Source organism: Paralichthys olivaceus, chromosome 4, assembly GCF_024713975.1.
Source record: "Paralichthys olivaceus isolate ysfri-2021 chromosome 4, ASM2471397v2, whole genome shotgun sequence".
NCBI classification, from domain to species: Eukaryota; Metazoa; Chordata; class Actinopteri; order Pleuronectiformes; family Paralichthyidae; genus Paralichthys; species Paralichthys olivaceus.
The window spans coordinates 762,932-786,909 of NC_091096.1; the positions used below are offsets into that span (position 1 = coordinate 762,932).

General features: G+C 42.1%; 1 protein-coding gene and 2 long non-coding RNA genes across 5 annotated transcripts; 1 reads left to right on the forward strand and 2 right to left on the reverse strand.

The window, feature by feature from the left end:
• Positions 1-6,633: 6,633 nt before the first annotated feature.
• LOC138407377 (uncharacterized) lies at positions 6,634-12,836 on the reverse strand. Of its 3 annotated transcripts, none has more exons than XR_011240799.1 (3): positions 12,719-12,786; positions 7,422-12,587; positions 6,634-7,228 (listed from the first exon to the last, which is right to left on the reverse strand). It is a non-coding gene; the product is annotated as an uncharacterized lncRNA (long non-coding RNA). The 3 variants fall into 3 exon arrangements; XR_011240798.1 differs by having other exon boundaries at positions 7,383-12,587; XR_011240797.1 differs by lacking the exon at positions 6,634-7,228 and having other exon boundaries at positions 8,187-11,828; positions 11,915-12,587; positions 12,719-12,836.
• Positions 12,837-15,831: 2,995 nt separating this feature from the next.
• Positions 15,832-16,972, reverse strand: LOC138407405 (uncharacterized). The gene is made up of 2 exons (XR_011240813.1): positions 16,879-16,972; positions 15,832-16,566 (listed from the first exon to the last, which is right to left on the reverse strand). It is a non-coding gene; the product is annotated as an uncharacterized lncRNA (long non-coding RNA).
• Positions 16,973-20,545: 3,573 nt separating this feature from the next.
• On the forward strand, positions 20,546-23,131 carry ier3 (immediate early response 3). Its single transcript, XM_069522928.1, has one exon. The coding sequence runs from the start codon at positions 22,115-22,117 to the stop codon at positions 22,673-22,675; it is 561 nt and encodes a 186-aa protein (XP_069379029.1). The 5' UTR covers positions 20,546-22,114; the 3' UTR covers positions 22,676-23,131.
• Positions 23,132-23,978: the final 847 nt, after the last annotated feature.

Genomic DNA, 23,978 nt, shown 5'->3' on the forward strand with positions numbered 1-23,978 from the left:
TCTCTTTGCACGAAAAGTGAGAGGATTAGAAAAGACGGAAAGACAAAGAAGTTTAAAGTGAAGGTGCGGAGGTCGAGGAGGCAGACGAGCGGAGATCACTGCTTCATCTTCCAAAAATACATTTTCATTGAATTAAATCCAAAACCTTCATCCTGAGAAGATCAAACCACATTTCATTCTCATTTTTCACAAGTTCCCGCTATTTAAATGAGTTTTTCATCTGAACCATGATGTTGTTCACACGTTAAACAAACTTAAGAAAACATGCAAACAGACCAAAGACGTTCTGAAAACTGCATGAGCTGCACTTTTGTGTTGCAGCATGTTTGTGTATTTGACTGCGTTGTGTGTAATTGCAGCGAGTTGTCATTTTGTGTGTTGAGCTCTCGTTGTGCTGGACAATGAGGAATCAAAAACGCACTCCAACAGCAGTTTGAGTGAAAGCAACACTTTAAATCCAAAAGAAACATTTAAGAGTTTCTCCTAAATTTAACCAAAAGTCGTAGACGTCTGCTGAAGAGGTTTTGTTTTCATTTGTGTTGGTCTGTTCGCAGGATTACACAAAAACGACTGGACGGATTTTCATAAAACCTGGTTGGATGTTTTCTGTGTCAGAGAAGGAGTCTTTACATTTTGGTGCAGATCAGGACGTGGATGCAGGATTTTTTTTTTTTTACTGTCTGTGACATTGTGAGATGAGGTGTATCCAGACATGTGTAGAAAACGAATATTTACGAGTGTGTGAGATTTGGAACAGATCAAAATAAAAGTCAGGATCTAGTGATTTATGATTGATCGGTTTGTTGAGGAGTGAGTCATTTTCTGATTCAACTGAAGTTTTATGTTCTATAGTGAAATATATTAACGTCACGCTTCTATGTCCGTTTTTCTGCTGTGAAACATCCTCATGTTTACGACAGAAGAAGATTTTTACTGTAACTCAAACTAAACTAAACGAAACCTTTGACAACTGAAGCAGGTTCTCTGTCATGTTTCACAATAACATAATAAAACAATGAAGTTTTGTTAGTTTTCAGTAAAAAATGATACCAGCATAGAAAACCGGCTTCTCAATACATTTTTGGAAGAAAAAATCTAAATGAAATTTAATTCAGCTTCGATTAAAAGACTGAATACAGACGTTTTTGTTCTTATGTTTCAAAAATGTACAAAAACACCATGAAACAAGTGTTTTGTTCCTTATCTGCTTATATTCATCTGGAACCTTTAATCTTCTAGTGTTTCTACACTGAAACAAGAAAACAGCTTAACAAGGTCTGTTGGTAACACAACGGAATCCAATTTGTTGATAAGTTAAACAGAGTTAATGACTTGAAATGCCTTCATATGTGTTACCAATTGTATTATTCTTTAAGTTGGTAAAAAGTTTCTTTTTTCAGTGTAGTTTTAATAAAAAAATCATTTCGGCAACTTTCAGACTAAGGACAGAATTGTAATTTGAAACATCTGAAAGCTGGAGATCTGAGCTGGGAAATTAGATTTAAAGACAGAAACTTAAAGATGGAGACAAACTGTCCTCTGAGGGGCCTCCGTCTTTCTAAAAGTCTGACTGTGGCCTCGTTAACATCTCAACTCGTCATGACCTCGCGACGTATGAAGAGAATGTGTGTGAACGTAACACACACGTCACACACACTAAAAGCCAAACAACGATAAAAGCTAATCGGTGGTGACCCAGCAATCAATCACTCCCGTCTGTCACTCAGCTTATATTAACTGACATTAATTCAAACTACTTTAAACATCTGACGTGTTCTCATCTTATAGCTACATACCATTTTGACATTTGTTATTTTGGCGTCAGGAAAAAAGAAGCATCTGCTAAACCCCCTGAACATCTGAGCACCTGAACGCTGCGCTCAGGAGACGTTCATGTTTGAAACCCTGACAGCGTCTGCAGGGGTTTGTGGTGTCGGTGGAGCAGAGACTCGTCGACAGAACACGACCTGCCGCGGCCTCGGGCTGCAGCCGGCGCTGGGGAGAGGCTCGTATCAAAATAGCTCCTTAAATCATCCCATCAGCAGCATGTATGCAAATATATCAGCTGTTTGTTTGCCCGTCGTCATGACAATCTGTAATTAGACATGTAAACACACAAAAGAGTTAATTTAGAATTACCCAACACATGAAATAGCTTCAAACATCAGCTCCTCCTCACACTGATCACATTCTAAATGTTGAAACCTACAACAACAGATGTTTTCAGGATCTAACTGTTATTCTACATTTTTCTTATTGTTCATAAATCTCATGGACGAGTCTGAGCTCTGTTGACCTCCCTGCTCTCTGCGCCTCGTTGGTTCCTTTGAAAATCTGTCGGGACGCTTCACAAACTCCAGTTGGACGTAACAACTGAACACAGAACTTTGTTTCCTAGAACAGCTGCTGACGTTATTTATTTGAAAATCAAACTGGAGGAAACTGTGCATTTGTGGGGACTATTTTTAGTGGCGGATTAACTTTGGTGTTGTTGGGAGTATTTGTGGCAGAATGAGGCTCTGACGATAGTAAATAAAGATGGACGACATCATGGCTCCCAAATGTGAAGCCTAAACATCTCTATCGCCCCCTGGTGGCTGGCTGCAGTATAGATCATAAACCTCCTCCTCCATGTTAGCAGATGGGGCATGGACTAAACTAAAGAGTCAGACCTGAAGACACACGTCACGTGACCATTCGCTGGTGGTCGAGTCATGTGACTGATAAGAACCAATCAGGAAGAGAACGTGGACGTCATCATTTACAAAAGTCTCAGTTTGTGTTCAGACTAAAACATAAAACCAGAGTTTTCAAACTAAAACAAACCAGTTTACACAAGTGTCAAGATTTAGAGGCTGGAGAACTCCACCAGGCGTAACCATAGCAACGGAGATGAGTTTTAAAACTACTAAACACACACACACACACACACAATCGATGTAATTAAAATAGTGTAAAAGTAAGTGAAGTATAATCAGCTGTGTTGTGTTGCAGTTACTTTGTGCACAGTTTGAAACGGATCGTCACTTGTCAGTCGTCATAGCGACGTGAAGACAAACCCGTACACACCGTCGTCGTCTTTAGATCCAGCCCAACATGCTCATCTCTCCGTTTCCACCTTCAGCTGTAATTATGACCTTTAGGCTCCAGATTAGACGACGCGCTGTGAGAACGAGTGTGTGTTTATTCCTGTTCAACTACACAACTGTGATGACAGAAGAACACGTGGTCAGGTTCAAGTGCATCCACACAGCGATCACAGTTACAGGTTCAGTGTGGAAGAATTAGGTGAAACACACCAGTGAAAACATCTTGTTTTTGTATGAATTGTTGTTTTCTTTACCATAGAACGGAACTTTATATTTAGAATCAATATATTTACGTGGGGGGGGGGGGGCGCCATGTTTTTTACTGTCGTCCAAACTGGACAAACTAAAACCTTTTGAGTTTTCATGACAACTGAAGTTCAGCACAGGTTCTGTCTCATGTTGGGAAGGGGGGGGGAGGGTGAGATGAGGAGTATTCAGCTGCAACGTGAAACTTCACCTCTAGATGTCACTAAATTCTACACACTGAACCTTTAAATAAAGATGTTTGGTCGATGGTCTAAAGACAGAAAGCAACATTTATTTAGAATCTATATATTGAAATAATAATAATGATAACAAATAATATTTACAAGATTTTGATCTAATCTTTTTAATTGAAGTTGGAGAATCCAGAATTTGAGAAGCTTAAAGAAACAAGATTCAGTTCATTTCAGTCAAACTCCGTTAAACTCATTTTTAAAATCTTCATTCAACAGTTACTCAGTTTTTAAAAAACGTTTTTTCATTAAAACAGATGTAATTTGATTTTTTTTTTTTCAGCTTTGAACCAATCAAACCCTCAAGTAATAAAAACATCAAGTCAGATTTTATTTTTAAACCTGGGATGAATCTATTATTAACCGACATTATAAAACTCGATTATATCGTTAGAGGAAATTGGATGTTTAATGTTTTATGGCTGAAATGATTCTTATGTTTTAATTTTAATTCCTGAGTAAGAAGTCAGGTTGAATCAAACTGGAATTTTCCTGCAGACTAATGATGGGGCTGAATTTCTTCAGCAGGGTGTTAGCTGATGTGATCACCGCTCCGGGAAACACTTATCAGCATTATTAAGCTGTAATAACTATGATCTTCAGGCTGGAACGTGCCTCTGCCTCTTGTTTCCTGCAGCCGAGCGGCCGAGCCTTTTCCTCTCAGCAGTTATGAAGCAACACATCGGTATTCTGAGGCCTTGCCGGTGCAGGCAGCAGACAGCAGCTCCTGCAGCATCACAAATCAGAGGCGAGGAGAAAGCTGACAGATGTTTTGGAAACAGGAGGATGATCTGATCCCAGAAGCTGCGCAGCCGTGAGAAAAACATTTTTATCTCACTGACACTGTCCAGTGTCGAGGGTTCAGTGGTCGTCACGTCTTCACATCTCGCTCTGACTCTTCATCTTGATCCTCTTCAGTGAGGGTCGTCACTTTCTCTCCATGTTTCAACAGACATGTTGGTCACATCTGCTCTGAATCATTCACTCTCTGCAGATTACACAGAATTGACATCATATCATTTCTTCTCTTGCCCTCTGCTGAGTGAAACACATCCTGGGATTTTAGGGCGGTGTGTGGGTTTGAGTCGTGGTGCTCGACGCTCAGAGGAACCGTTATTGGTTCCTGTAGGTTCCTGCTGCTGAATGAGACCCTTGTTTTTTTGTTTGGGCTCTTTTTGTTCACTGTAGAATATGTGTCATACGAGTCTTTGTCAGGACAGAGCAACATACCGATGTCAGACCAGCTTTGACGGCTGAGACAAAGACTGACCTGTATGTCCCTGAGCAGAGGATCACGGGATCATCTGCTCCCAAAGCAACGTGTTCCCAGGGTGGTAGGTTCTATGTTCATAACTCTCCACCATCAAAGGACGCTGGGAACATCAGACCTTGGGAACATGGGGCCCTAGAAACATGGTACACGGGAACGTAAGAACTTGGAACCAACTAGGGAACGTAGGACGTTAGGAATATTGTTTGACCTTGCATAGCGCCGAGGGAACAGAGGGCCTTTGGGAACACTGGATATTTGGAACATAAGACGATGGAAACACAAAACCTTGTGGACAGGACGCAGGAAACATTAGATGCTACTTTTAGCATTCATAGCTCGAGTCACATTTATATGTAATCGTAGCTGCATCACATTATATTGAATCAGCTCTGACTTGTGGTTTATCACACGTTTTACGCTCTTTGCCTAAAATTAAATTCACCTTTGATTTTCTTAATGACTCGTTAAGTATCTGTTTGGTATCTTGTTCACGTTGGTTGCTTCTCCTTCACAGAACAGACTGAAAACATGTAGCTTTAATAAAAAATAGGTTCAGACATAAAAACATCAGTGAAGTATTTGTTCCCTTCGGCCAGGGCCTGAACCTCTGACACTCCCTGAGTCTCAGTCGGAGCAGATCCTCTCCGAGCGTTTGGACTCATGTGAACCTGCGGTTTCTGGAACTGGAGAAAGTTCAAACGGTCGAGACGCATGACATTTAATTAACGAGGGAGAGAGTTGGACCAGTTTTCAACCAACTCCGTTTGTTGTTAATTTTAGCTCATGTGTTTTATGGAGATGATCCAGTTCGACTCCGTGAGAGAGTTACTCCGTTCTAATTCTCTGGTCTGATGTTGCCAAGCTGCCGTATCCACAGCAACAGAGTGAAGAATATTTGTTTTAACGTTGGGTTGAAACTTTCAGAAAGCAGATCACAAAAAGTTCTATTTCAGTCCAATAGTTTTTGTCTTTTATTCAAAGAGACACGATAATACAAACAAATACAGACAATATACAAAAAATCCCCAGTGACAACAGGAACAACTATTGATCATGAAGAAAATCTCTGACTCTTCACATGATTAACTAACGGCTCATTTACCAACCTGCAAAAATCATGTGACAACTCGAACAACTCATTTTTGTGATTCTGTGAATCTTTTTGTTTCAGGGTGGGAAACTTTTTATTTTTAGAGCTTGAGGAGACAAAGTTCCTCGTTTGTAAATTTAAAAAGGTTCTGTTCTTTTCTCACACTTTCATTTCGGGCCTTAAGGGCAAATAAACATATTTACAATCTGCAGCGCTGCCAAAGACTAAATAAGTAGAACATCAGTCATCGGAGCTCATACCTCCACCAACAGTCTTCAATCAAGCTGCAGCAGATTACACACATCTACTCATCCATAAAAACTCCTCTGCTGGCCATGGAAAAGAATTCATTGTCTTTTTTTAGCTGCGTTTAAAAAACCCACATAAACCTGAGATATAAGAGAAATAAGGCTCCGAATTCACAAACCAGAGTCAGGAAACCTTCATCCTTCAGATACTGAAGTGGTACAAGTATCACAACCTGACACATCTGGAGAAGTGGATCTGTTGTGTGAGAGGATGTTGTTGTCTTGTTTCGATATCGTGCGTGTGTTTGTGTGTGTGTGTGTTAATATTCAGAGTAATCTAGCGTTAATTGTAATCCAGTGTGTCTGTGCTTTGCATGGCAGCACTTTGTGAGACTTACATTACTGTACATCACCACATAATGTAATGTTATGAAGATATACAGTATGCTGCTCGCTGTGTGTGTGTGTGTGTGTGTGTGTGTGTGTGTGTGTGTGTGTGTGTGCGTTGCGTGCAGGCAGGTGATCAAAGCGACTCAAGAACATTCCTGGAGTTTTAGGGAGAGTGTCTGTGGTCGAGGCCTGAGGAGACACGAGGAAAAACAACACGCGAGGCGATGAGCTGCAGCCTAACGACAAAACGTGTCTCCCTGACGTTACCTCATATATCCATGATTTGTTTTTCTAATTATGTTGTGGTGACAAAAATAATCGCCGGCTGGATTTTGTCCACGGGCAAAGTTTTCTTGGCTGAATAAAGAAACATTTGTTAATGGTCGTGCACTTACAGGTTGTGGTTGAGAGATTGTGAGAATCTAAACTGAAAATAAAGATGGACGACACGTCTCCACTTCTTTCGGTTGATGAAGCTGAAACATCTCATACAATCGCTGCTGTCTCGTGCTCTTGGCTTCCTCTGGGCTCAGTCTATGCAGCAGGGATCTGGGGATGGAGCCGCTGTCGTTCAGTCTGGCCGATAAATGTTCTCAACCAATCAGGAGTCAGTCTCACCTGTCAATCATCACGTCTCCACCCTGTTTTCATATCATCAAATAACTAATTAAACCAAACTGATGAGAAACACTTGAACAAACATCAGTGAGATAAGAACGAGCTGAAACGACAGAAACATCTTTACAAACATTCATTTAACTTCTACTTTGAGTTTTAGTTTGGTTCATGTCCCACCTGCTAACATGGAGGAGGAGGGTATATGACACACTGCACCTGGCCCAGTAACGCGGTCGTCTTTATGGTCTTGAAGCCTCTGAATTGGGGAACAGCTCATATTTGGAGGTGCGAGGGGGTGGAGCCTGACTGACAGCAGGAGGACGCGCCCACCTACACCTGCCACCTATTGGACGGTACTAGCTGTCAATCACACTGTGGTATCCACCCCCAATCCATCCGGAGCTTTCTGGTCTGTTTGACTCTAAATCAGGGGTCACCTACCTGGTGCCCGCCCCCAATGACCACATGAGTCGCCCGCAGGCCTGTTCTAAAAATAACACAACTCACCAGTGAGCTGCGTCTAAAATCTGATCTGTTTCTAATTAAATTAAATTATTTACTTTTATACTGTCAAATGTTTATTCTCATTCTGAAGTTGACTCTTGACTATGATTTGTTAACGGTCGGTCGGTGGCTCGTGAAAATGGGACATTTGTCTGATGAAATGTTGAAGAAGTGATCGTCTGAAATTCAAACACTTGCTGAGATTAATAGAAATAAAGTTGATAATTACTGTGAGAAATCATGAACGTGATCAGTGTCTTCACATAGATGAGAATCATTAATAATAATATATAACTAAAAGCAAACTGAGCAAATGTGTTATTTCAGAAGAGTGGATCTAACTGGTAGTCCTTCGTATGACTCAGTACGCATGAAGAAGCTCTCAGTTTCACAAAGGTTGGTGACCTCTAAATGAACATCAGCTGTTTGAAGACGACTTGAAACTAGAGACTGAGACAAAAACTCCTGAGGACAAAGTTTAGATAGATAGATGACTTTATTAATCCCCCATGTGGGAAATTAAGTTGTCATAGCAGCAGGTAAACTAATGACATCATAAAAAGACATATTAGAAAATAAAGGTATAGTATAGTAGCAGGAACGACCTCCTGTAGCGTTCCTTATTACAGCGGGGGTGAATGAGAAGTAGAGACATTTTCTATAGAAACTACCAGAGGAATCGCCTCCTGCTGGTCAGTACATAGAAGACAGGTTTCTATACTTGTCTACGCACATTGTTATAAACAGACTATAATTGATTCTTAGCAATGTGTGTGTGTGTGTGTGTGTGTGTGGTAGTGGTGGTGGTGGGGGGGGGTTAATTTGTATATTCTCAGACTTCTTATGTTATTAGCCCCAAAATGATTGTGCTCATCTGAGTAAAGCTTCATTCAGCCTCGGAGCGATGAGCCCAAAGACTAAAATCTGTGAACTGGGTGGAAATTATAACTGCGTTGGACATTTACTTAGAAAGATGATCTACTGTTACATTACACTTGGCACAGTGAAGACGCCGTAAGCCTTTAATGGGATGATTGACGGTGAATGTGAAACCTGTCAAGTGTCTCTGTGTCTCTAATCCCTTCATATTAACATTAATTGTTTATGGAAAGTTCTGTGAGATTTACTGTCAAAGAATCTGCTCTAATAAATATTAGAAAAAACACATATCTGACACTGGGAGTGGATGTTGGACTGAAGACATCAGAACATTTTACTGATGACTTCAGTTTCAACTGTTTACTTAAGTTGACAACTTGTTACATGGACAGAAAATCTGGTAACACGTATATTTGACATATAAACATGTCGGCTGTTTCATAAAATCAAGTCTTTGTATTTTTAAACTTAATTTTGACATTCGGCTTTACTGCAAAGGTGAATTCTTAGAGAGACTGATTATTTACTTACTTAAAACAAATCGTACCAACAGACTGAAAGACCATCACTGACTGTATATAAAGATGATCACTGACTGTATATAAAGACGATCACTGACTGTATATAAAGATGATCACTGACTGTATATAAAGATGATCACTGACTGTATATAAAGACACTGACTGTATATAAAGACCATCACTGACTGTATATAAAGATGATCACTGACTGTATATACAGACGATCACTGACTGTATATAAAGATGATCACTGACTGTATATACAGACGATCACTGACTGTATATAAAGATGATCACTGACTGTATATAAAGACCATCACTGACTGTATATAAAGATGATCACTGACTGTATATACAGACCATCACTGACTGTATATAAAGATGATCACTGACTGTATATAAAGACCATCACTGACTGTATATAAAGACGATCACTGACTGTATATACAGACGATCACTGACTGTATATAAAGATGATCACTGACTGTATATAAAGACGATCACTGACTGTATATAAAGACACTGACTGTATATTAAAATGATCACTGACTGTATATAAAGATGATCACTGACTGTATATAAAGACGATCACTGACTGTATATAAAGATGATCACTGACTGTATATAAAGACGATCACTGACTGTATATAAAGATGATCACTGACTGTATATAAAGACGATCACTGACTGTATATAAAGATGATCACTGACTGTATATAAAGATGATCACTGACTGTATATAAAGACCATCACTGACTGTATATAAAGATGATCACTGACTGTATATAAAGACCATCACTGACTGTATATAAAGACACTGACTGTATATAAAGACCATCACTGACTGTATATAAAGATGATCACTGACTGTATATACAGACGATCACTGACTGTATATAAAGATGATCACTGACTGTATATAAAGACACTGACTGTATATAAAGACCATCACTGACTGTATATAAAGATGATCACTGACTGTATATAAAGACCATCACTGACTGTATATAAAGACCATCACTGACTGTATATAAAGACGATCACTGACTGTATATACAGACCATCACTGACTGTATATAAAGATGATCACTGACTGTATATAAAGATGATCACTGACTGTATATAAAGACCATCACTGACTGTATATAAAGACGATCACTGACTGTATATACAGACGATCACTGACTGTATATAAAGATGATCACTGACTGTATATAAAGACACTGACTGTATATAAAGACACTGACTGTATATTAAAATGATCACTGACTGTATATAAAGATGATCACTGACTGTATATAAAGACGATCACTGACTGTATATAAAGATGATCACTGACTGTATATAAAGACGATCACTGACTGTATATAAAGATGATCACTGACTGTATATAAAGACGATCACTGACTGTATATAAAGATGATCACTGACTGTATATAAAGACGATCACTGACTGTATATAAAGACACTGACTGTATATAAAGACCATCACTGACTGTATATAAAGATGATCACTGACTGTATATAAAGACGATCACTGACTGTATATAAAGACACTGACTGTATATTAAAATGATCACTGACTGTATATAAAGATGATCACTGACTGTATATAAAGACGATCACTGACTGTATATAAAGATGATCACTGACTGTATATAAAGACCATCACTGACTGTATATAAAGATGATCACTGACTGTATATAAAGATGATCACTGACTGTATATAAAGACCATCACTGACTGTATATACAGACGATCACTGACTGTATATAAAGACACTGACTGTATATAAAGACGATCACTCACTGTATATAAAGATGATCACTGACTGTATATAAAGATGATCACTGACTGTATATAAAGACCATCACTGACTGTATATAAAGATGATCACTGACTGTATATAAAGACGATCACTGACTGTATATAAAGACACTGACTGTATATTAAAATGATCACTGACTGTATATAAAGATGATCACTGACTGTATATAAAGACGATCACTGACTGTATATAAAGATGATCACTGACTGTATATAAAGACGATCACTGACTGTATATAAAGACCATCACTGACTGTATATAAAGACACTGGGAGCTGTGGTATCGACGTCCCGACCAATCAGGAGCCAGTCTCATGCTTTTTGTCATATCATCAAATTCTAACAAAGCTTTCAATGTTAACATGGAGGAGGGTTAGGGTTAGGGTTAGCCAGCCACCAGGGGGCGATCAAGATGGTTTGGCTTGTTTCTTTAAATAGCTGTCATGTCGTCCATCTTTACACACAGCCTCCTGGCGAGGCCTTTCTCCAACAAGAGTACGATGTGTAACAGCATGTACACACTTTCCTTTTCTTAGCTTTTGGCATTTTGAGACGTTTCGGTATTTGGAATCTGATTTCACATCAAAGATGAAACCATCAGTCAGTGTGTGTGTGTTGGATTCACCTCAGGGCTTCTCTCCATGTGAACGCTGCATCTTTAATAAATCTTCTTTAGAGACACATCTCTCCCCACGGGGCCTGCGGGCTTATTAAGTAGAGATGTTCAACATGTAACCTGCAGGTTTTGGCTTTCTGGGATAGATTTGTCCACATTTTCTGCGTAAACTGATGATGCAGAGCGATGGACTGGACCAGGAACCCTCCACCTCCCCGTGCGTCCGTCCGTCCGTCGTGCAGCTGCAGCTGAGATTCCTCCACAGCTCGGAGACACTGTGCAGACAGAAGAGAAGGAGCTGGAGGAGTTTTCTTAGTGGGGGGGAGAAGTTTGCGTGCATCTAAAAATAATTTTAACTCACACCAACAATAATTCCAGAGGTGGGCGGGATCTACCTGGCCACAGGCAAGCTGACAACACCTACTGTGAACATATTTAAACAGTGTGTGTGCAGAATGTAGCGGTAGAGAAGTGATGGAGAGACTTTCAGAGAGAGAAAGAGAAAACTGAAGAGTTTCACAGCTGATGAGACGAGAGAAGCAGATCAGACCGAACAGTTCAGGTCCAGAGCAGCAGAAGAAACAAAAACAGCCGAGAGGGTGAAAAGAAAGACGAGTGGGCGCGACGAGAAGATCCAGAAGCATCAGTCATGTCCTCGTCCTCCTCCTGCAGACCGGCCCCTGTGGCCCTGGGGCCTTTGGAGGCAACCACTAACCTCTCCACCTCCTCCACATCTTCCTCCACCTCCTCCTCCCTGCGTCCCTCTCCTCCACGGTCACGCCGGCCGCGCCGTGTCCTGTATCCGGCCTCCCGGAGCAGGAGGCCCCCGCTGAGGGAGGCCCCTGACCAGGCCCGCCGCTGGCTCCTGCTCCTCTCTGCACTCGTCTTCCTGCAGATCTACACCGAGGAGACGTACACCTGCACAGGTATGTCTGCACACACATTAACCACTTACAGGCTGACAGTGAACCGGACAGTGAAGCCAGCGTCCCCCAGAGCAGCCTGAGAACCAGTCTCCAGCAGCTGTGCAGAACCTTTGGAGAAATTAAAAGTGATATAATGCACCTTTAAGTTTGGGTTGAATACTAATTTCCGATCATCAGCGTTTTTCATTACTTGATAAAAATGTAATAAAATTCCTGAAAGTTCTCAAGGTTAAACTTACCTGTGAGTTCTTCCGTCCTTGCAGAGCTCCAGAACCAGTGCCCAGACCTGGCGATGTGTCATCCCCAGGAAGGTGAGGGGAGCACAGGGGTAGATTGGGGGCGGACGGGGGAGGAGCCCTGGAGGGTCCAGACTGTGGGCGGAGCGTCAGATGCTCAGGTGGAGTGCGTGGTGGCGTGATGGAGGCGGTGCCAGGAAACAGGAGTAGAAGAAGTATCAGACCGATGGTAAACTGATTCCAGAGCAGGATCTGCAAACTCTTTGTTTCACGCTCTCACACGACGTCCGAGTTACGATGATGAGGCTGGAACTGACGAGTCGGTTTAAATGACTCCATGATTCGCTTCCATCAGTGGTTTGCACAAATACTGTAGAGTTGGAGTTGACCTCTGACCTGTGATCCCTGTGCAGGCGGGTTCTTGTAATGTTGTTGATCCAGAACATGAGACCACGCTGGTGCTCGGGGGATTTTTCTCCCAGAGCGAAGCTGAAGTCCTCAAAGTGACGTCGCTGTGTTCATCGATACGCTGACGACTCTGTGCTCTTTTTTCAGAAAGGACTGAATTCACACCAGAATTTCTTGAGCACAAAAACAAACTTTTAATGTCATTTTCTGCAAAAACACGTTTTTTTGGTTTTTTTTACTGAGCAAGTCAATGAAACAGCAAATGTGGGATGTGTTTAATATCTGGATTCACATTTTGTAAAGTTTAATAAATCAGTCACAAAAGTATTTCTGTGTGTTTCTGTGTGTGCAACTAAAACATTTCATCAAGTATTGTGCACGTACTTTAGTCGAGTACTTCTACTTTCTGCCACATTATACAACTACTCCACCACACGTCAGAGTCAAATATTACACTTTTTCACTGCAGCACCTTTATTTGACTACTAGACCTTCATCTTATATAATCATCTTGAGCTGCGACGACATTAAAGAGCTTCTCACACGTTGATGCATCAGGAACAATAATCCACTCACACACTTCTGATCATGTACTTTTACTTCAGTAAGGTTTCAGCATGTATGTGAATATTAATTCAGCCACTGGTGTGCAGTATAAACTCTGTATTATCAGACGATGAGTTCATGGTGCAACCCACTCTGCTCTGAAACCCAACAACGCCGCCTCTGTCGACGATCAACCGGCGCTCCGGTTGGAGGAGGAGAAGTGGGAGGTGACTTTGAGGCGAGTGGTGTTTGGACTGAGGGAATGACTCAGAGAGACGAGTTAATCCCGACTTCATGCAGGTGGAGAAAACAAACACACACTGGCTGGTTTCAGGTGAATGTGTGTGAAGATGTGACAAACAGCTGATCCGACTGCTGCAGCATTACTTTAATATTCATGTTGCCAAGAAAACTGAAAAATAACAAGTGAACTCAATAATATAAGAAATATACTATAACAAGTATTTGTGGCAATGCATATCATGTTATTATAAGAACAAGTAAGTGATTCATATTCATATTTAAGCTCAAAGTACTGAAAGACCTTTAAGAGATGCATAGTGCTTATTAACAATATAATTCCAAAATATGTCATGAAGTAAAATCTCTTTTTCTAAAGAGACCTGCCGGGCAGAGCCTTCACTAAAACACTTGAATTCAATTCCATTTACTTTGTACGACAGCAAAGTGCTCAGTGACAGTTTGTTACAGATGAACACTCAGCTGATGACAGTAAACACACCTCAGAGCCGCTGGGTCCTTATATAGATGAAAACCACAGGTGGAGGAGATTCTGCCTGAGTGACTGTGAAGTGACTCAAGTGTTTGAGGAAGAAGAAAAAGACGTAACGTCTGCGCAGAGCGGACGGACAGGTTAATGAGCAGGACTGTCAGTTTCTATCAGCGCTCCTGTGTGTGTGTGTGTGTGTGTGTGACATCATATCGAAAGACAAACAGAAAGATTGCATATCCATATTAAGAAAAACAAGTTTCGTTTGATTGAAATTTACCGACTGTGTTGATGACTCAAAGGTTCAATCTGTAACTTTCAAACTTCAGACCTGTGTTGAATCTTTTACACGATATTTTCAAACCCACAGAAATCTGTAGTTCTAATCAAAGTAACGGTGCGTTTCATTTTGTTCACCTGTTGGTAGCGTCGTTGAACCTTTACGCATGTGAACGTCGTTGATCCATTTTACAGCACTTCACTTTGAGAGTTGATCTGAAATCATGCAGTAGGTGGCGCTATGAACCTTGGAGTTGGATTAGCGGCTTAACCAGAGTTACGAACTAAAACAAAACTTATCGAGAGACGTAACTCATGAACGTCTCTGACGTGAGTTTGAGGTTAAAAAACAGAAGCTGTGAACGTGTTCATTTTAAACTTTATGAACTTACACTTTAAAGTTGAGGAACAGAAAAAAACAAACCTGTGTGTTCGGGGGAGGGGAGTTCAGCTCAGGTTTATTTCACCTGTGTGCGTCACTTTTCTTTTCTAACAGCTGACATCTGAACCCTTGTTATTTATGGCTGGTGTAACAGAGTCAGCTCGATGCCGCCGCCGCTGCACGGCGCCATCTGCAAACCTCGACCTGCTTTCCACAGAAAACGCCTGCAGAGACTGCAGCTGTCAGTCAGCGGCTCAGTGACGCCGGCTCTACCTGCTGAAACTGAAAAGTTGCACCTGCAGGGAGGACGAAGCTGCTGCTCAGCTTCATCAGAGCCGTAAACAGGCCAACAGGTGAGTTTCCTCCTCAGGGGAATCAGACCCTCTGGGTTTCAGCTCGTCCACCTGAGCCAAGAACAACACAATAGAGGCTCCGCCCTGGTTCAACAGTCGCTGGCTCGGAGCCTGATCCGCCTGTGGAATCTGTCTGAAGGTGTGTTGCTCATTCATGATCTCCGGCTCTCATTAAGTAAACAGGGGAATCCTGTTGTCAGCTCTGAGATGATTTGTGCTTCCTGCTCCTGTGGGAAAAGTTTTGATTTTCACTTTGTCGAATCTTTTTATTTCCTCTTATGATCGTCAGATTCACTCAGTCAGCTGGAGCCAAAGGTCAAGCTGTTTTCTTTACTGGGATTTTCTTTACTGGTTCCATCAGTGAATCATCGCGTCAGACTCACAAATGTTATTATACGTTTAAAGATAATTCTCTGAGTTTTTCAGTTGCACTTGTTTATTACTAACAAATATTTACATATTGTTGTAATAAATGACATCAGCATCCACTTGGTGTAACAAAATAACAATAAGGAAACATGGCCAACGGAAACACGTGCAATATCTGCATTGAAAACTAATGAGGGATAATGTTTTCATGCTTCTGTTTAATTATTTTTAGATGAAACTTAATCTGGTGGTTTGACATTTAAGTGAAGTCAAAAGTGTTTTCGAACACACGTCACATTTTTTTAAAGTATAAATATGCAGTCTTCTGCCACTAGGGGGCTCTCTGTCTGAACAGAAACAACAGAATGAGCTTAGTGATGTGAAGAAGACATTAGGGGTGATGGGGGTCGTAGTCTTTTCCTGGTGATTCCCTCAGCGTTGATGGACCAGGAGGTTTTCATCAGGAGAGGAATGAGGTCTCCTCCTCTCTGAACGATCGTCAGAGGTTTGGAGACTGTCAGGAAAACTCTGGAGATTGTCCAGAGTAACAAACTCAGACATTTGTGTTCTCACAGAACATTCCAGATTAGATTAGTTGAGTGAAGGTCTGAAAGCTGATCAGGATCCTGCTGGACACCTTCCACTGTAGGTTTTCATCTGAGCCCCCCCCCAGCTGAGAGGAGACTCCAGGGTATAACCACGACTCACTGGAGGGACTACATATCCCATCAGGCCTGGGGACCCACCACCAGGGGGAGCTGGAACAACCTGCTGCCACAGAGACCTGAGACAAGAGAAGGAAAATGATTGGACATAATTTCTACATTCAGCAGATTTGAAAATTCTAAATGAAGACCTGTGTTTGTTCATTCTCCCTTTGTATTACTGCGGTTTCTTTTATTTCATCTATCAAACGTCTTGATAAAACAATTCCATCTTCTTTTTTCTATTTTTCTATTATTTTTTAATTTTGTATTCATACAAACTGAGGCGCTGCAGAACAAACACTGAACTGACGTCACAATGAAAACATGACGGAGTTTTCTTGAAACACATTTGTCACAGGAACAAGTGACTGCAGCTGATTCAAACTCACACTGTCTGTTATTACAGCTGTAAATATAAAGTTTGGTCCGTCTCAGTGATTCAAGAGCAGAATTTAAAATCTCCCTCTCCTCTCTGAGACCTCCTGATTTCCTGAGTCATGAGTTTATAAAGGAACTTGTTGCATCAACATGTTTTACTTTCAGGAAATGTTTTGTCAGAGCAGATCATCAAACTTCTTCAAATTCAGAGACCTCTGGGTTTTTCCAGCCAGAGTCCGGCGGTTACAGGAAGAAGGGAAATGAAAACCAGTCACGGCAGCAGCAGCGAGACATAAAATCTCCTGAGGGTGTTTTCCTATGTGAGATGAGCAGTGGACGTCGGGGAGCCGCGGGGGCACGAGGGGCCGGTGCTGCCAGGAATCCTCTGTTTGGTTTGCTGTCGGGCCGAGGTGTGAAACACAACTGCAAACATCTGGAATTGGTCAGGAGGAGGCGAGGGGACAGAATCGCCCTCAGGACTGTGTCTGGGTTCAGTCGCTGCAGGACAGGAAATATAAAACAGCTTTTTGTTTCTGTACATTTGAGTTCATCCTCAAACGTATTTAAAAGAGCAGTCTGGTCAAATGTGAAGAAACAAACTTTATACACACGTCAGAAGTTACATTCATTTATTCAGGCTGAAATCAACACAAAAAAACAACATGTGATCTGGTTCTGGAGGCGTGTGGACCCCCCCCCCCCCCCCCCCCCCCCCCCGCTGGATGCTCCCTTCTCCGGCACGTAGGCCGGTTCACATGGCAACAAGCCAGCGACGAGCCGGCACGGCCAATCAGAGCTGTCTTTGATCAGAATTATCACACAAGAGTGACCCACACCACACGGACGCCATGAACAGTGTGTGTGTGTGTGTGTGTGTGTGTGTGTGTGTGTCTGTGTGTGTGTTGTTGGCAGGATCAGTCAGAATTACCGTAACGCAGAGAAAGTGAACACTCGATATGTTTAATTTAACCCGACCACATGACTCAAACAGCTGAAGAGAAAATAAGAGTTTTGTTTTCTCGGATGAAGTCGTCTCATCTTTGACAGTAAAAGTGGAAAAATACGACCGAGTGTAAACGAGTGGAAGTTCTGAGGATCAGCCGACCGACCTTCGAGGTCATTTCACCTCAGGTCTCACCCGAGAGTGAGACAGAAGATTAGTGACGGTAAAATGACACACCAGAGTTTTTACAGACGTGGGACAGAATCAGTCACCTCGGTTACTGTCGGAGTGGAAAATAACACGTTCACTCTGGATGTGACTCGATATCCACAGTTCTACACGTGAACCTCTGGAGTTTGTCCCCAAACCGTTCTGTAGTTTATAAAACAATCCACAGAGCCGGACTGAGACAATTCACACGACCGTCTTCAGACCTGCCCCCTGTGTGGTTCACGTTACGTTTGGTTTAAATGTGAGAAATGTACGATGAATCATGAAATCCATAAAAGAACAAAATGAAGAGTTCCTCTGGTGGCGACCAACGTCAAGGTGCATCACCGTCATCAGACAAAGAGTTTGTGACACATGTTGATGTTCAGCTGGAATATTGTCTCTCGTGTTCTTCAACTTAGCAAACAAATACGTCCAGAAATCTGTCGGACATTTTATTTTCTCCTCTTGACTTTAAAGTCAACATGTTTCTGGTCGATGAAGAGACTGTGACACGTCTTTGAGTCTTTCTCGTGAACATGTTTCCATTTTTTTGCAGTTAATTCATAAACCAAAGTATCGAAGACGTCAAACGGAAAATGTACCGATACGAACAAAACAGACGACAAGGAGCAGTACCACTGAAAATCATGGGGGGGCGGTGTCGCCAATACTTCAAGTCTGAGTGTGTATACGTATGTGTGTGTGTGTGTGTACGTGTGTGTGTGTGTATACGTATGTGTGTGTGTGTATACGTGTCTGTGTGTATATGTGTGTGTGTGTGTGTGTGTATACGTATGTGTGTGTGTGTGTGTACGTGTGTGTGTGTGTATACGTATGTGTGTGTGTATACGTGTCTGTGTGTATATGTGTGTGTGTGTGTGTGTGTATACGTATGTGTGTGTGTGTGTGTCTGAGTGTGTATACGTATGTGTGTGTGTGTCTGAGTGTGTATACGTATGTGTGTGTGTGTATACGTATGTGTGTATACGTATGTGTGTGTGTGTGTGTATACGTATGTGTGTATACGTATGTGTGTGTGTGTGTGTGTGTGTGTGTATACGTATGTGTGTGTGTGTGTCTGAGTGTGGATACGTATGTGTGTGTGTGTATACGTATGTGTGTATACGTATGTGTGTGTGTGTATACGTATGTGTGTATACGTATGTGTGTGTGTGTGTGTGTGTGTGTGTGTGTATACGTATGTGTGTGTGTGTGTCTGAGTGTGTATACGTATGTGTGTGTGTGTATACGTATGTGTGTATACGTATGTGTGTGTGTGTATACGTATGTGTGTATACGTATGTGTGTGTGTGTGTGTGTGTGTGTGTCTGAGTGTGTATACGTATGTGTGTGTGTGTGTCTGAGTGTGTATACGTATGTGTGTGTGTATATGTGTGTGTGTGTGTGTCTGAGTGTGTATACGTATGTGTGTGTGTATATGTGTGTGTGTGTGTGTCTGAGTGTGTATACGTATGTGTGTGTGTGTATACGTATATGTGTGTGTGTGTGTCTGAGTGTGTATACGTATGTGTGTGTGTGTGTCTGAGTGTGTGTACGTATGTGTGTGTGTATACGTATGTGTGTGTGTGTGTCTGAGTGTGTATACGTATGTGTGTGTGTGTGTGTTTGAGTGTGTATACGTGTGTGTGTGTATACGTATGTGTGTGTGTGTGTCTGAGTGTGTATACGTGTGTGTGTGTATACGTATATGTGTGTGTGTGTCATGTCACCCACTCTCATTATATTCAGCATGAATAATTTTCCTCTTTAAGATCTCTGCAGTAAACCGGTGACACAGTGATTCCGACTGATCTTCTGTTGTAAGAAACATTTATCTGGTTCCTGAGAAACGTTTCTGATGTAACTGGTTTCACATCATGACTTCACGCTGCAGCTCCTCCGCTGTTTGACCTGTGTGAGCTTGTCGAGGACAGAACCTGTGTTCACCTCGACGAGGGGAAATTCAACTGAAAAGAAAAACCCCTGAAAACATTTAGAGAATGTGATGAGTCAAAGATGGAATGTTACGCATTCGTGTTTCTGCAACAGGTGAAGTGAAAGTTACAGGTCCAGCGTGAAAGATTCAGGTGAAGCATCTATAGAAAAGAAATGAATCCTAACAATGTTCTCACTGGTGTGTTTCATCCAAACTGTACAGAATGTTGTTTCTTTACCCTTTACTTTATCTTTAAATACTTTATCTTTAAATACTTTATACTTAAATACTTTATATTTAAATACTTTATATTTACATACTTTATATCTAAATACTTTATATGTAAATACTTTACATACTTATTTTTAAAAACGCGTCGTTGTCCTGCTGCAGGTTCAGATGCTTCAGATTCTTTCTGCTGAAGGTCACGGTGAAACAAAAGAATATGAAACACGTTAAAGGTATTTTAAATATTCAGGAGGCGAAGACAAGTTTAACTTCAGTCCGGACTGACACCGAGAGACGGAGCAACACTGCAGCAACAAAAACTAAATGACACAGACACTAAAAACTCGGAGTATGTTGTCGTGTGTTTTGTGTAATTTATTTACCAAAAATAGATCAAACACAATAAACAGTTAAATTTGACTTGTTGCATTTTTAAATCATCTTGATCCTGTAACTTTGCTCTCTTCTCTTTTGACGTTTCTTATTCCTTCAATTACTCTGGAAACGTCTCATGAAGAGCCTACATTCCACAGGTCAGTGTGATGGATGACACGGATTCATTATATCCTGAAGTACGTTGGCCTCGATTATGTGACATAAGGAAAAGGTCACCACTGTCTCATAGAAATTCTAAACTTCACGGCTCTGTGACAGTTCATTGTGTTCGGAGCTAAAAATATCAAACGATGAGCGTTTGTTCCTATTTTCAGTCAAACCGGCTCTTTCAACACTAAACCTGTTTTTCTCTCAGAGCTGTTGAAGTTGCACAAACTCTGCAGTGAAAACAAAGCAGTTTATCAGGTTTACTTCAGAGGACTGAAGACTGAAGGGATCCTGTCCAGACTGTAGTGAGGAGGAGGAGGAGGAGGAGGAGGAGGAGCAGGAGGATATTCTCTCTCACACACACTCATTCACTCGCTCACTCACAAAGTTTTTCTTCTTGGTCACATCGTCCGGTGATTCCATCGTAATGAACAAACACTAAAAGTCCCCATTCAACATCCATTTTTATGCAACAGGATTTATTTTTAGAATTTTCCTCCTCATGTTTCGAGATGTGGATTTCAGTGGTCAGAGGTCAAAGGTCACAGTGTGTGTGTGTGTGTGTGTGTGTGTTTCAGGAAGGAAGTCTCGTGGACTGCCCACATTACACAGGTCAGTGTGATGTATGACACTCGGGTGGTTGTGTGTTTCCACTGATCACATGTTGTGTGGTCTGTGTTGACACTAAACTGAAACCTGACGTTTCCTCTGAATGACATGAGATCAGTGTGACCTCGTCATCTTCATCATCTTCGTCATCTTCGTCATCTGCAGAGAAAAACATGAGATCATACTGAATGCATTGGAAGGTTTTAATTGTAAACTCATGAGCGTGGATGGAACGTGCTGTAGGGTCAGACCTGGTTCCACACAATGTTTGTCTGTAGCTTCTCGGAAACTTTTACTGGTTCCATCTGGAAGTTTTCATCACAAGTTCTTTAAAAATCACTTTGAAATCTTTCGGCTTAATGAAATTCTTTCAGAATAACAACAGAAGTGATTGAGATGAACATGAACAAACTTCCTTCCTCTTGTTCTGGAGCGTTTTATTTTGAAGGGAAACATTTGAGTGAGTGTCAGAATGAAACACGAAGCTTCTTCTATCAACGTGTGAGAGCTTCACGTCTCCAGATGTTTGACTCTCTGCTCCTGTGTCTTCTGCTGACTCAGCTCTTCTCTGATCAACAAACATTCAAATATGCAAATCTGGAGCTTCTCTTTCCTCTTGAGCAATAAGGGAGTGGCCTGGGAGTCTGGGCGTCGAACTCACAACCTGAAGTAGAAGATATAAAACCTCAGCTCTCGGCTCTTTCACACACATCTGACTTTACGCAAAGCTCCGAGAGGAGAACAGAGAACCAGAGCAACAGAAACTTTCAGAGAAATGTACTCACGGTCCGACAGCGTCACCCTGACGGTCCCGCAGGAGAGGTTCGCCTTCCCCAGGACGGCGACGCGCAGCACGGAGCCGGAGGTCTTCACCTTCGAGCGGATTCCGGCTCAGGCCACCGCCGTGCGCTCCTACGTGCCCATCCGGCCGAAGAAGCGCTGCACCCGGGTAATGTACCCGGCTAAAGTCCGCATGCATCTCCCCCCGCCGGAGAAGAGCCAGGCCAAGCGCTGGCTGGTGATCCTGTGCCTGGTGGTGCTGTGGCAGATCTACACCGAGGAGCCGTGCGCCGACGCGCCGCTGAGCAGCGTCGAGGCGCCGATCAGCGAGTACCAGGGTTTCTCCTTCCAGTCCCCGGAGGAGCTCGCGCAGATCAGCTCCAGCTCCCCACAGACAACCTGCAAGGACCCATCCTCACACCACATCCTCCCCGACACCAGCTGCCCAAGGCCCGCTCAGGACCCCGAGAGCAGCCGACCTCTGGAGCAGAGCACCGGCGGGAACAGCTACGTGGTGGCTCTGCTGGTTTACCACAGGCTGGGAAGTGAAAACTAAGAATCCTGGACATGGTTTCACCTAAATCCACCAGAGACTGAACCTGTGGGACCAAAACTGAACCGAGCTGGAGTTGATCCTGAGCTGGAGAACAGCGGTGCGCCCAGAGAGGCGCAGCCGGGGAGGGAGCTCCATGCGCCCGCTTCCCCCCGCCAGAGGTCCCCCTGAAAACGGGGGAGGACACAGGCTGTGGAACAGGACACCGACAGAGAGAGAAAGAAAGAAAGAAAGAAAGAAAGAAAGAAAGACTATGTGAACACTTGATCAAACTGAAACTTGAAGTGAAGTAAACTTGAACTCGTCTGTGGTTTAATCACTGACTCTGCACTGACAGGCCTCATGTCACAAGCCAACAGCTGAAACTCACTGAAAATGTCTTATGTAGTTATTTATTTCATTATTTGCTATTTATTGAATAATAATAATAATAATTTTAATAAAAAAAGTCTCAAAGAAGTTCCTGTGTCTGTCCTCTGTGAACTGTTCTCTGTATTTTCATGAATTTAAATTCTCCTGTTGATTAGAAGCTGAACCTCTCGCTGCTTCAACATATCAAGAAAACATTTGTTCACTTTTAAACCACAATGAATCAAACAAATCTTTTCTGCTTGAACAATTCAAATGATTTCATCTCATCTGATTTAGAAGCATCAATAGAAACAAGGTTAATGGGTTTTATTCACTGAGAACTAGTTTAATGACCGAGGTTCGATTGCATGCAGCAGGAACCAGATGCAGAAAATCTCAGCAGATCAGAAGCTGCAGGTTAAATAACGTTCACACACAGATTCTGCATATTTAAGATTTCAGACCTTCCTGCAGAACTCTCACTTCTCTCCTCTGTCCGTGTGTGAGCAGTAGAATGTGCTGAGTTATCGTGAAGCTGCAGCAGCTTCGAGTGACGTCACGTCTTCATCCAGTGATGAGCAACATGCTTCTCAGGAGTGAGACTCTGGATTTTAAATCATGTAACTGAGTCAGATCACAGTGTTCAGCGCTGGCTGCTGTGTGACCTCCATGTTTCGAGGTGTCTGTGTTTGGATGATGTCACTCTGATGAGGTCGCCCCGGGGCGTCATGTTGATGTTGATGTTGCCATGAAGGCATCATCTGTCAGGTACATGTGGACAGGTAACAGCACAGGTATGTCACGTATGGGGTGGGGGACACTGGGGTGGAACCTGTGTAAACAGTTATTACCTAACACATTCATTCAACATGGGAGTTTCTGTGGTCGCACGAGCTTCTGTACTTTGGTTTCCTCGTTAGATGAAGTCATTGTGTTACATGTTTCTGTTATTGAC

Coding starts and splice junctions, on each gene's coding strand:
- ier3 (XM_069522928.1), top strand. CDS start 22,115: ATGTACTCACGGTCCGACAGCGTCACCCTGACGGTCCCGCAGGAGAGG.